Consider the following 13,442-nt stretch of genomic DNA (forward strand, 5'->3'; position numbering starts at 1 on the left):
AAATATACGCTTATATGCACATATATGAATACATGGATGTATCTATCCATGACAAGTATGAATTTGCTTCACACTCAGCAACAGGTATGTTACAAAAAATAAGCAATTTCCAATGTGCAAGAAATTAACTTACCAGTTTCTCTCCTTGTCTTTTATACTGACATTATAGTAAGATGAAATTTTTGTTTTCTGAAGAGCTTCGCTTCATTCTACCATCCTGAAATGTTTCACCTTTGAAGTTTTCATCTGCCCCACTATCTCCAGCTCTAGCCCAGACCACCAACAAAAGTTTCAAAGTAGCATTTTTTAATGGTATTTTTAATGGGGAATAGCACTAGGACAGTCAGAAAGACGACTGCCAAAATACTTCTGTATTTGAGCACTGCAGGAGAGAGCAATTGGAAGAGTTTGAAGAAGGCTGAAATTAACTTTCTAATTTTGAACACCAGCCTCCACACAAACACCAACATTTTAAAGGGTCCCTTGGAAGATGGAGTGAGCCTGCCTTTATTACTAAAAAAGAGGAACAGGAAGGAATGTGGAAGAAAAGGATAACCTCCATTTCATATTTTTTCCATCCATTCTTGCTTTTAATCTAATAGCAACTCTTAGTTTAGCACTGCAACGTCAATTGCTTGCCTCGTGGTATCGTCAGAGTAAGCACACGAGACATGCAATGGATGCATTTAGGATTCCTTTGGGGGTTTTTGGTTTTCAACCACTGAAGCATATTGGGTATTTGCTTCAACTTTCTCTTTTTTTAATATCAGTTGATGTAAGGGAAAGCCAGACTGGCTAGTCAGTGAGGCTATGGAATGGGTAGGAAAGAGGAGACTTTGGTAGCTAAAAAGCACACAGTGAGAGAATGGGAAAAATGTTGCTCAGATGGAAGAGCTGGAACAGATATTGAGAAACAATTCAGCTATCAAGGAAATGCATTTTTTTTTCCTGACTGCCCGGTAATATTTTCCCCATTCATCTACAGGAATTAATCCGAAACAAAGCAAGAAATAGCCAAAACTGCACTTTGCTGGAGCAGGCTTATGCCATTGTGTCTGCACTCACCCGAAGGGCAGAAAACAACCTCCATGTCTCACTCATTGAGAATTATCCGGGGACCTTGGAAAGCCTCGGTGAACCCATCCGACAGGTAACTGGAATTTCTCAGTCAGTGTTAGTGCTATGCATGTCTTCGCTAGTTTCTAAGTAGCCTTAGATCCTACAAGAAGCTCCTTTAGAAATCATATCTGAAAAAGAGTATTTGCCTATTGCCTTTCTTACTGTTCAGAGAGATGGGTCTCCCGGCTTGATTAAGGTTTGAAGCACCAGAGCATTGATGCTTATGGAGCGATTCACACGTGATGTAGTTATTTGCCCCTCTAACCCACTCATCAAGCAGGAACAGATTCGTTCTGGGACCTCTCATGCTTTTAAAGCATTTTTTTTTTTTGTCCTTTCTTATTATTTTCAAGCTATATGGGCCAAGTCCTGAAATTATTGGCATCAGTGGGTTTTCCTGTTGATTCCTCAACTGTTAGAAGCTCACTGGGCCTTTTCAATCTACATGCTTTCATTTGACACGGTTCTTCTGAAGAGCCTAGTTTGCTGGGATGCCGGTACAAGGTTCCATAGTATATGTCGCATATGCTCCATGTGAAAACATCAGATCAGTTTATGGATGTTCTCCCATGGCTGTTCATATATCTTCAAAAGACCTGTGTGCTTCTCCAGGTCTCTTTCACGAAACAGATGTGTGTTTTGGGAGCACAGAGGAAAGGTGACCAAGCTATTAGGACAACGGTGTAGGACTTTCAACACCCTTACTCAAATTCCTGTTTCTTTGTAGACTTACTGTGTCACGCTGGGCAAGTCATTTACTCTGCCTGTTCATATCGTCTGTCTTCCATGGGAATCACAGTGTATTGCTGGCTGGAGTTGTAAGGCTAAATTACAGTGATACACTGGTGGGCATTCATCTATCCACATTTAGACATCTGAAAAAGAGATCCATTCATACCCCAAGAGTGCTTACTTCTCCCTAATGATGCCAAGGGGGAACCCATGTCACTAACTGAGCTGTATATGTGTGAAGGTACATGAGAAGAATGTCCTGCTCTGGTGAAGGAGACCAAATGAGCATATAAAGTGTCTGCATAATCCGCAAAATACAATTTTCCATTAGCATTTCCATTTCCAAGAGTGTGCCTACCTGACGAGCTGTCAGTTTTTCCGGCAACAAATAATACCATTTAAAGGACAATGTAATGACAACTGTGTGCAGCCCTGTCAGTCTGATGCATCACCTTTAGCATTAGAAACCATCTGCTGTGCTGTAATAAAACAGAGACACATAAGGTGTAGTAGCAAACTTTTTTATCTGTTCACTGAAAAATGACAGTGAGACATCATGGTAGTAATTATTCCAGATTTATCACTATGTGCTCTTGCTTCTTTTTCCTATCAGGGCCACTTCATTGTGTGGGAAGGAGCTCCAGGAGCTAGAATGGCATGGAAAGGACACAAAAGACATGTCTTCCTCTTCAAAAATTATATTGTGATCTGTAAACCAAAGCGAGACACAAAGACAGACACCTACAGTTACATCTTCAAGAACATCATGAAGGTCTGATCATTATATCCGCACCTAGAGCATTTCTGTGTCAGTTAGAACTTCACATTTATATCCAGCTCTGACATTTCACTAATCCTTTTGAGCTATTCCTTTGTTTCCAAAACTCTTTGAAGCACAAGTAAAAATCTATGTCTATCCCTAAATCTTTCTGTTAAACCTGTCAGAAACATGTCAGAAACCACCAAAAGCGTGGGTGAGTTTTTGCTGTGCAGCAATATTACTCGTACAAGTTTTTATTCATCTCTGTTACCTCACTGAGTTAACTCAATTGAGTTAAGTATGTGTATTGGTGTGAATTTTCCTGTCTATAGTATTTGCTAGCAACTGTAGGTCTTTGGTTTTGGCAGTCTGTAATGTTGGTAATGAATTGGAGGAAATGCTATGTTAGTCATATGCTACATTCCCAGTGGTTCTCTCTGCTGGTTATATCTTTTCCTGACACCAATTCCTGTTTAGAAATGAAAAATGCAGAGGATTTGACCAGGTCATCTTCAGACATTCAGGGCTCAGGTTAAAACTGTAAGAAACTGTAGAAAAAAAATTTTCCCAAGGCAGTAGACGCCCAACTCCAGTAAAAACCAACCAACAAACAAAAAAACCCAGGGAGTTCCTGACCTAGCCCAGTCAGGGCCTTCTGAAAGTCCTAATCTCTGTCCTCATTGATATTCACAGGCAGATTTTATTTAAAAAAAAAAAAAAACAAAACAAACCAGGATGCTTCATCCAGAGAATGCCTGGTCTGTAATTTCTTTTCACGTTGTCCCTGATTGGGCTCTTCCTGGGCACTGTAGGGTTGGTGTGTCCCACCCTTGGGATACCCTTTAATGCTGGATGTTATTTTCCTGAAATGTAATAAATACTCCCAGGAAAATGTCTGTTTGGTAACCAGAATGTCAAATATACTGGGGAAAGGGTTGCAAAGTGACCCTGACTGCTGTTCAGCCAAAGCCACGTTGCATTGCTCATACAATCTGAAAAATCTTTAAAAATGGTGTAAATTATCCCTTTGCTGTTGGAGCACCTCATATAGCTTTAATGGGAATGGCACAACTCATGTCCACTGGAGAGGGTACACACTGGCAGCAGGAGACTTGCTGGTATTTAATAGTTGTTCCAGTTTCAAACCTTGATTGAAGATGGTTCTGGTTCACAAAGGCTAGGTCCAGATCTGAACTGTCCTAAACTCTGGGATTTGAGTTGTGGGAAAGGCTCTGGCTGTAATTCAGCCCTAAGAACACAGGATGTGTGTGGACTTTTTTGTCCTCCTCCTGTCACGCAGCTGAACAACATAGATGTGAACGACCTTGTGGAAGGGGACGACCGAGCATTTGAGATCTGGCACGAACGGGAAGACTTGGTCCGCAAGTACCTCCTGCAGGCACGTACAGTGAATATCAAGAACTCCTGGGTGAAGGAGATCTGTGGCATACAGCAGCGGATCAGCGAGCCTGTCTGGAGTGAGTATGGCTCAAGATAGCCAAAACCTCCTAGGGTTTTTTTGCGTGCTCTTCCTGATTCAGGAAGGAGATTAGCAAAAGAGGGAGGGTCATCTGCCACCTCTTAAATTGAACTACGGTTGGAGGTTTTCCTTTAATCACATCAAATCACAAACTGATGTAAATAACAACTCACATGACTTCACAGCATGCCGAAACCTTTAACTGGAATGATTATAGCAGTGTTAGGTCCTCCATGTGAACTGGGGAAGGTACTGGGATCAGGATGGGATAGTGGTGTTTGACTCACTCCACTTACCATCAAGAGTGCCAAGCCTGTATATCACTGAAGTGATTGAATGTACACAACAGAGGCCCACAGGACCTGTGTAGATTTTGAGGGAACACCAGAGCAGATTAGTAACTTTCTAATTACTCTTCCGTGTCCATAACCCAAGTGTGGAAAACACAGGCTGATGAGCTGAGAAGAACTGGCTACCCCTGGCTGTTTCAGGTGATGTGGCTTGCCTTTGGTGGAGGAACAGAGGCTGAGGCTGAGGTGGTTGCTCAGTTCCCTGTCTTCATATACATATAGTGTTTTCAATAAGAAGAGGGGGGTGTTCTCCAGCAAAACAGCCCAGAAAATGTGCCTCACTGGAGAACAGAATTGAAACTTCTAAAACACAAATTGCAAAGTTAACACTAGAGATGCATTTGATCTGGCAGAGGTAGCAGAAGGGTAGACAACCACACAGTTCGGTGACAAAGGCCCTGGCCTGTTACACTAAGAGCATCAGACTCCAGTGGGAAAAGTAGTCTCAGGACCTGACCCAGAATCCTACTCATACCAGGACAAAGGCCCCTGTCACTTTCACAGAATCACAGATCCCAGACCGATAGGGGTTGGAAGGGCCCTCTGGAGCTCACCCCGTCCCACCCCTGCTGGAGCAGGCACCCCCAGAGCAGGGGCACAGGGCCGCGTCCAGGCGGGGGGTGAATGTCTCCAGGGAAGGGACCCCACAGCCTCCCTGGGCAGCCTGTGCCCCTGCTCGGGCACCCGCACAGGGAAGGGGTTTGTCCTCATGTTCAGGTGGAACTTCCCGTGTTCCAGCTTGTGCCCGTGGCCCCTTGGCCTGGCGTTGGGCACCGCTGAAAAGAGCCCGGCCCCATCCCCCTGACACCCACCCTTCAGGTATTTATAGGCACTGATGAGATCCCCCCCTCAGCCTTCTCTTCCCCAGGCTGAACAAGCCCAGGTCTCTCAGCCTTTCCTCCCAAGGGAGATGCTCCAGCCCCTGATCACCTTGGCAGCTCTGCGCTGGCCTTGCTCCAGCAGTTGGACTTTGTTGGATACCAAATCCTCCACTCAACTTCTGGCTTACATTGCTGTATCTGGGCACATGGGTTTGCTTTGGATTTTTATCTTGTCATTCAGGCTGCTTTATCTGTCATTTAAGATTCCACCAATTTTCTATCCACAAAATTTATCAGCAGGGCTATTAGACCTTTATTGTCCACGTATAAGCTAGAAATGGTGTCTTTTACAGCATAAGGAAATTTGGCATTTTAAAATGCCAGAACAGAGTTGGTTTTAGTGTATGTATGCTGAAAACATTTTATTTTTATGCTTTTAGTGAGGTGTTCTAATGGGGAAGACTATCAGAATAGTTTTGCATAGTTTCATATGGTAATAATAAGTTAAAATAAAAGTCCCTTAACAAAGCATAGATTTTATTGTATGGAAACTGACAGAGTACTAGTTTGGATATCAAGGGAACATTTTAACTGGGGAATACTCTTAACTGTGACAGATGTGTAGTGTCTTAATAACAGAGGTACTTATTAAAATCATGGCCCAAAATACTTCCAGATCAGCAACAAATCCCATTTTTTTATCGCCCATCTTTACAGCCAACAACAGACAGTTGACAGATGGAATTTAGTCTCAGATAAGCAAGGACAGCCTGTCACCTGGAAAGTCATTAGCTGCTGAAATTTCCTGTTCAGCTTTCTATTCTGAACCTCACAGATTTGCAAAAATTATACCTATTCTTATCTTACTTTGCAGCAGCCATCCTATGGACAAAGCCCTCCTCCTCTGGACTAATATGCTTATTCTGATGTTTCAGTACCTCCAGACTTTGAGGAAGAACTGGCGGATTGTACAGCTGAGCTGGGAGAGACAGTCAAGCTGGCTTGCAAAGTTACGGGAGCTCCCAAGCCATCTGTCAGCTGGTACAAAGGTATGAGGCAGCAGGCCATGAAATGCATCCTCCAGATTTGTTCCCCATCTATATTGCTTCGTGCTAATTGGTTAGTGGGTAATCTGAAAGCTGACCATCTAGAGGTACCCAAGTCTAGTCTGAAAGTTAGCTACTAAACAACGCAAGTAACATACATCTTCCAGTGAGTTAATATACCCTGCTTTTTCAGGTTTGCCTATTAGCCCGTATGAATTCACATCTTGTGGCAGTTGGACAATTTCTAGTAAATGAACTACCTGTTTGAACTAGCTCAGATGTTTCCATGTCATAGCACAGGCAGCTGGGTGGACATACTCTTTTCCCCAGCATTACTGTACTGCAGAGGAAACAGCTTTGCTATAAGCTCAGGCCTTGTAAAGCTCTGTTCTACATGTTTACAGTCACTTTGGAGGTGTTCCTTTGGCTAGCGAATCAGAGCTATAACTGCACAGGACATACTCTGGGATAATTTCACTTTTAAATGAGGTTGATTATGTATGAGGACCTTCAACAGTACTTTGCCCAGAGGATGTTTTTAGAGAGCTGAAGGAAGATGAACAACTCATTCCTCAACCACCAACATCAGCTGCAACAGAGCAAATACAGCTGTCAGTCCTCTCAAGATAAAAAGCTGGGTGAAATTCCCAAGGAGACAACAAAATTGTTACTAAACCCTTTATGAAGACTTTTTCCCCCTTTATCTTTAAGATGGAAAGCCTGTGGAGGTAGATCCCCATCACATTATAATAGAAGATCCCGATGGTTCCTGCACGTTGATCTTGGACAACCTCACAGGAGTTGACTCAGGACAGTACATGTGCTTTGCTTCCAGTCCTGCTGGAAATGCCAGTACCTTAGGAAAGATACTTGTTCAAGGTAAAGTCCTGTACAGATGCATTGTTTTAAAGTATTCTGCTATGTAATACCTTAAACATGCATATTAAAACATTCCAGAAGTTCTATATAACATCTACTGGATAATATTTAACAAAATTATTTGATGTACAGGTGTAGTCACTTGTTCTTAGGTCAAAAAAATTTGATCTTTAGTGTCTCATTTGCAAACATCATAAGAATTATCTGGTCAGGGACACATCCTCCATACCTGGTCATATTTCCAGCTACTAGCTACATTTATCCTTGTTCTGCAGTGCCACCACGATTTGTGAACAAGGTTAGAAATGCTTATTTTGTGGAGGGTGAAGATGCTCAGTTTACCTGCACTATCGAAGGAGCACCTAGGCCTCAAATCAGGTCAGTTCTTCAAGTCACACTGGAACAAATCCTGTTTTCCCATTTTGCATGGTCAGAACAGTCTCCTGCCATTTCTTTCAAGGTTATAACCCTTTCTTCTCTGTGTCTTCCACCTTAACCCCCTCCCAATGCTGGCTTTTCCCAAGCCCAACATTCCCGAGATTCTCAGCAATTTATTCCAGCTAGCATCTGAAAAGAAATACCTTCAGATAATACCTGCCATAGGACTCTATCAGATCTAATGCCCTGACAATATTTTATCATTCCTTTATCCTCCCTGACTTACACTTGAATTTTGAATATTCCAGGATCCAAACTTTTGTCTAACGGTTAACTTTTGAGTCGTTTGCCCACTGGTCTGGTAGATGGATTGGTGAGCTGGGGACTTCTTGACGCTGCATATTTTCTCCTGGCTTATAGTCTGCGTTTTCCACATCCAGATGGTACAAAGATGGTCTCCTATTGAAAGACACAAGTAAATACCAGACTTTCAGTGAACCACGGAGTGGCATAATAGTCCTGGTGGTCAAGAACCCTTCCAATGAAGATATGGGACACTATGAATGTGAGGTAAGTTTGGGGAGAATTAAAGATCTGCTGTCTGATATGACATAGGTAGGAGAATTCATTTTACTGGGAGAGATCCATTGCACGAGAGCAGTGCCTGAGTGATTGCTGCTGCCTGCCATTTGAAAAAAGTTTATACAAAGTCAGGTTCTCCCGAACTAGATCTGGATTGTCAACATTCAAATGCTTCAGAATATTCTGATATGAGAGTCCGGTGGTTCAAATAATAATTGAGTGAGCTTGATCTGTAGCTTAAATTCAGATCCAGATCTTTAGAGGTACCTCCTACAAAGTTTAGGACCATTCTGACATGACCTTTTTTTCTGGAGGTCTTTAAATTAGAAGAGATTCATGCCACTACAAAGAAGCCATCCAAAGCCAGAAGAAAGAAATTAAATCTCAGTGGAAGTGTAAACCTCTGAAATTCCTGTTTCTTGAGCAAGCATACATGGAAGTATCTAATAAATTAAAATAAATGAACTGTAAAATATTTTCTAAAAATTAGTCATAGTCTATGCATTCATTGTAATAAACTAGCAATAAGTTCTCAGGGCTCAGCAATAAAAACAGTTGACCTTGATTTAGGGAATCAGCATGGATCAGCTTGACCCATGGTAAACTGTTCAGCTCACAGCAACTTCACAGTTATTCCACAGAAATATTTAGGAAGTCTGATATAATTTAAAGATCCCTACTAGAATTTTGTCAAAATAACATTACCTTGCATTTGCCATTAGCCAGGATCCCAACGTCCAGTATTCCCTTGGCTGAAAAACGAAAAACCTCTCTAACTGCCACTTAAATGCCACACAGCAGGAATCTGTGCCTGCTGGTAGAGACAGAGCTACCTCAGGAGCAAGTCACAGGCTGCAGAGCAAACTGCAAATATCTAAGTTAGCTGATGTGCTGTAACTTGTCTGTGTGAGTCACTTGCGGTAAAGCATTACCGTGAACTCCACTGAGCAGCAATAGGTTCATACAAAATCTAGCTTAGGTTTGGGGTCACATCCTCCCCCATTTCTGTACTCATGTACTTGCAATGGATTTGTAATGTAGTATAGGAACGTTTTATTATACAAAAACCTCCTGCATTTCATTTGGTACCGCATGATTCTCTTCAGCTGGTGAACAGATTAGGGTCTGCAAAAAGTGGAGCAGAACTTTACCATCACAGTGCTGCAGCCCTGACCCAGGAGAGGAGAGGAGACCAAGCCATTACTATAGAAGGTATGATCCTTGACCAGCTCCGTAAGTATGTCAGTGAATTACTCTAAAACCGTCTCATTGCGGATCAAACATATTTGCCATCTTATCCATGTTGATTGTTGGTGTACACGTATCTGTATGTCTATCAAGATGTGCATGGGTATACTGCAGCTCAGCTCTATACCCATCACCATCTGTTGATTTCCAAACCTGGCAAATCAACTTTATCATATAATGTTTGTAAACGCATTATATGAAAAAAGAGGAGCAAATGAAGGGCATGTCACACCACCACTAGTGCAAGAAAAATGTTTCTATTCCTATTGGAATACTTGAAAATGTGTGTCAGCCTGGCAGAACGTGAGTTACGTACTGCTGAGAAAAAACAGGGGCCAGTAAGTAAAGCTGAAGGCATATTGTGATCGTTTCTGAAATACCACCGAAGACCATCTGGAATTGCTGGGAAAGCAAAACTGACAGCCATATATCCTGATCAATATTGGTTCATCCATTACCTAGGACTGTTTAGGTGTTACGCACGACACAGCCAGAGTCTATTCCTTTTTTTTCCGGATGTTTCACCTGAATTGGTAGGGTGATACGGACTGAGTTTACACCCATCCAAAACCACGTCTCTTTCTTAACACCTTTAGGATGTGACTGCCTAAAGTTACCTTCTTATCAAAGGGATTTCCAGAAGCAGTGTGTTAGACGTGCTTGCTATAAACCCATCACAACAGAGTTTAAATCAGCAGCTATATCTGCTTAAGAAACATTTCCTGGTGTGGGAAATTGGTTCTTCGTACATCTTAGAAGTGGTTTTGGCTGGCTGAGCATGAGCCAGCCAGCGCCGCATCTCCCAACTAGTTCCCAGCAGCAGTTCAGGAGATAATACAGCCAAGGGACCATTTATAAAAATAATAGATACCTTACTGTTTTGGAAGTTAAGAGAGAAGACTGAGATAGGCATAGGCCATTCCACAGCACCAACCTGGGTGTCAGAGAGCTGTCCCAGATGTGGTTAGTGGAGACATGGCAAACAAAAGCCAGAGGTTTCCTGACAGCTGTAGGACCTTCTTTCCTCATCTTCAGCTTTTGCACACCGTCTTGTGAAAATAACAGGGGTTCAAGTGTGGGATAATTGTTATTATCAACATTCAAGTGAGAGCCATCAAATACAAAGGCATTCTGGCTCAAAAAGCTGCTGAGCAGCAAATGATTGGAGTCTAGAGAAATATTCAGGAAAACGGTACTCCACTCACATTTTTTTCATCACTTTCCATAGTCTTCTGCTGTTGGCCCTGTCTGAGACAGGTCCTGGTCTGGACAGGCCTTTTGGCCGCTCCTCTGTAGACACTAATGTTGCATTATTACAGTAAGAGGATTTAGACACAACAGGCTGCTAAGATTAGTATCCTGATCTATGGACTTGCTTGTCTTGGTTTTATACTTGCTTTCCTTGTAGCCCTTTCCCAGAGTACCATCAAATCATTCAAAAGCGTTACAGGGAGAATGGTGTTAGTAGCCCAGCAGCACTATAATTGTTTCAGCAGGATAAACCTTGAAGTACGTGAATGCTTTGTCCTTGCTATGTCCTAAAGAGAGAAAAATAGGTTGTATGCAGGATGCAGAGGAACACAAACAAGTCACTGTTAGGGTGGCATGTCTCGATGAAATTCCCTTGTACCAAGGCAGAAGATGTTATTCAAACAAACAAGGGCTGTAAAACAGTGGTAGGAGCACTGTTCAGCCCTTGGGGTTGCAAATGTACATGTTCAGCCCCAAATTACTCATGTGCTGTTATTCCCGCAGTCATAAATAAAAGATGTCATGAGCTTGGTTGAAGAAATATAATTGGAGTTTGCCTGGAAGCTTCAGAAATGTTGTAAAATAGTTTTTGCCCCGTGATGTGCAATCACTTGAACTTGGTAATAGGGAAGGAAACAGATCCCTGAGTCACCTCCAGGGAGAAACAGAGAGAGCTGTTTCAGGCCAATGGAGCAAAGAGCAGGCTCATCCATGGAGCAAGAGGATTGTTCTGAGCTGAATCGCATCAGGGATGCATTTGGCATAATACGCTTGACCGAGGAGGGAATTCGTTGCTTTCTTGAGAATCAATATCAGCCTTGATCTACCTATGGAAAAATCAGGTTCATCTGGCAAAGAACTGCAGGATGGATGGATCTCATGAAGGCTTTCTCTTTCCATCCTTACAATCCTTTCTATTTGTGAAAATGGGATTATTTGTAACTTCACCAAGAGGACAACTTTGCTGCTGTGTGGTACTATTACAACAGAAAATAGATACTGTGTCTGTTTCCTAGATCACCTGCACATTGGGCCTGAGTTTTACCTGATTTATCGTTGGTTCTGTGAAATGACTACTGTCAGAGACTCCTGAGGCACCCAAGGGGTTTTAGCTGCAACTCCTTTAGATTTTATCCTCCTGCCTTTCTGTACTGTTTGTTATACTGAACCAAACCTACAGTCACACTTTGGGATACCATTAGTACAGTGGTTTATGAGCCCTGACCTGCAGTCAGTGACAGTCCGCAGTCCAACACCATGGGTCTCAAAAGCAAACTTCTTGTCATTAGGTTTAAATTCACACTGTCGGGATTTGCTGACCCATTGGAAGGACCAAATCTAAAAAGGCTGGAAACCACTGGACTATGGGGTACCCTTGCGAGCACCCACAGCTTGGGCTGTAAGCCTGAAATGCTGAGTTCTGCCTTCTGCTACACCTGGTCGCTGCACTGAAGTCAAGGGAGAGTTGCTTTAAAAACCCTTTTTCTGTGGATATTGGAAGAATTTTAGACACTTAAAAAACAAGTGTAACTGAAAGAAGACCCTTCTCTTTGACTTCAAGTTGACTGTTTGCTTTGCACCTTGCTGCTTAACCTCCACGCGGCAGATCTGGGCTGATGTGCTCTGGCATCCATTTTTAACGTGTTACCCTTGCGATTCATTCATCCCAGGCTCACTAACTTGTTCTTTTTTTTTTTTTTTTTTTAAGAAAAGCAAATCCCAGTGTTTTGAAAGGTGTTGCATTCTCACCTGGGCGGACAGGTCCGGGACATATAGTGAGGTCGTTGGTTGTAGGGGAAGGAATCAGCTACATAAGTGGAGACAAACAAAACCACAAAGGAAAACACCCAGTGCAGTTACAGCCAGGCGACAGGAATCGCTTCATAGCCTTGCCTTAGATCTCATGCAGAGCTTTGGGCAAGTTATTTAGTTGCCTTGTTTGGTAATAGCCACCTTGCAGGGAAAAGTTAAAAAATTGAGGCTCTCGGATCGAAGAGTGCTTTAAACCACAGAGGAGCATTAGAACTTTTAGTGCTACCCTTTTACTGAAGAAATAGGACACAGGAGTTTGTCCCCCTGACCTTCTTAAAGTCGCCTGCTTGGGGTGGTGGTTAGGATATTTATCCTGTTATTTTTATTCTGTTGTCATCATTGTTTAGTCTCATTTTTGGGCTGGCCACGTGGTTTTCAGTGCAAATTCAAGAAAGCACAATCTTTACAACCAACTCAGTCGCTGCAGGAGTGGAGCCTTTTCTTGGAGAGAGTGCAAAACACTTGCATCACTTGCATTTCATTCACGCAATTTAGGAGACTGTGTTATGTCCATGAATTGCTCATTTTAAGACTAGCTTTAGCAGCTCATGTCAGATTTGTGCATCCCCTGTTGCAGATTAATCTCCTAAGCGTAGCAGAAGAGGGGTGAAAGCAGAGCAGTGCTCCTGTGGTTTATGCCAGCAGCGTGCGCTGTGCAGGAAAAATAGGTTTCTGTTTCTGTGAGTGGAGAAAGCAGGCTTAAAGTCTGTAGTAAAGGCCATAAACCACCCTTCATCCACTCACAGCAACGAGAACTGACTTATCCTAAATGTTTCATTACTTGTAAGTCAATGATTTAATGTATTAACCAAAGAGGAGTCTAGTCCTATAAAGCATTGGCTGATTCTAATGCTTAGAGCTTTTAACCTGCTTCTCAGGGGCTCCTGCTTTGCAAAGCTGTTTTCCTAAAACGCTACTGAACAAGTTGAAATGATAAATCCGGTGCTAAAACGGATGCATAATATTTTCCTCTCGGGGAAAACA

General features: G+C 42.5%; 1 protein-coding gene across 1 annotated transcript in view; it reads left to right on the top strand.

Moving 5' to 3' along the window:
- The window catches only part of OBSCN (obscurin, cytoskeletal calmodulin and titin-interacting RhoGEF), a 197,682-nt gene that overhangs the window by 141,470 nt on the left and 42,770 nt on the right, over positions 1-13,442 (top strand). The window contains exons 89-96 of the mRNA XM_075082169.1: positions 986-1,150; positions 2,465-2,623; positions 3,912-4,089; positions 6,198-6,311; positions 7,020-7,187; positions 7,463-7,565; positions 8,006-8,135; positions 9,254-9,359. Coding sequence (XP_074938270.1) covers positions 986-1,150; positions 2,465-2,623; positions 3,912-4,089; positions 6,198-6,311; positions 7,020-7,187; positions 7,463-7,565; positions 8,006-8,135; positions 9,254-9,359 — 1,123 coding nt within the window. The remainder of the gene's footprint in view (positions 1-985; positions 1,151-2,464; positions 2,624-3,911; positions 4,090-6,197; positions 6,312-7,019; positions 7,188-7,462; positions 7,566-8,005; positions 8,136-9,253; positions 9,360-13,442) is intronic.

This window comes from Phalacrocorax aristotelis, chromosome 2 (assembly GCF_949628215.1).
Source record: "Phalacrocorax aristotelis chromosome 2, bGulAri2.1, whole genome shotgun sequence".
NCBI lineage: Eukaryota > Metazoa > Chordata > Aves > Suliformes > Phalacrocoracidae > Phalacrocorax > Phalacrocorax aristotelis.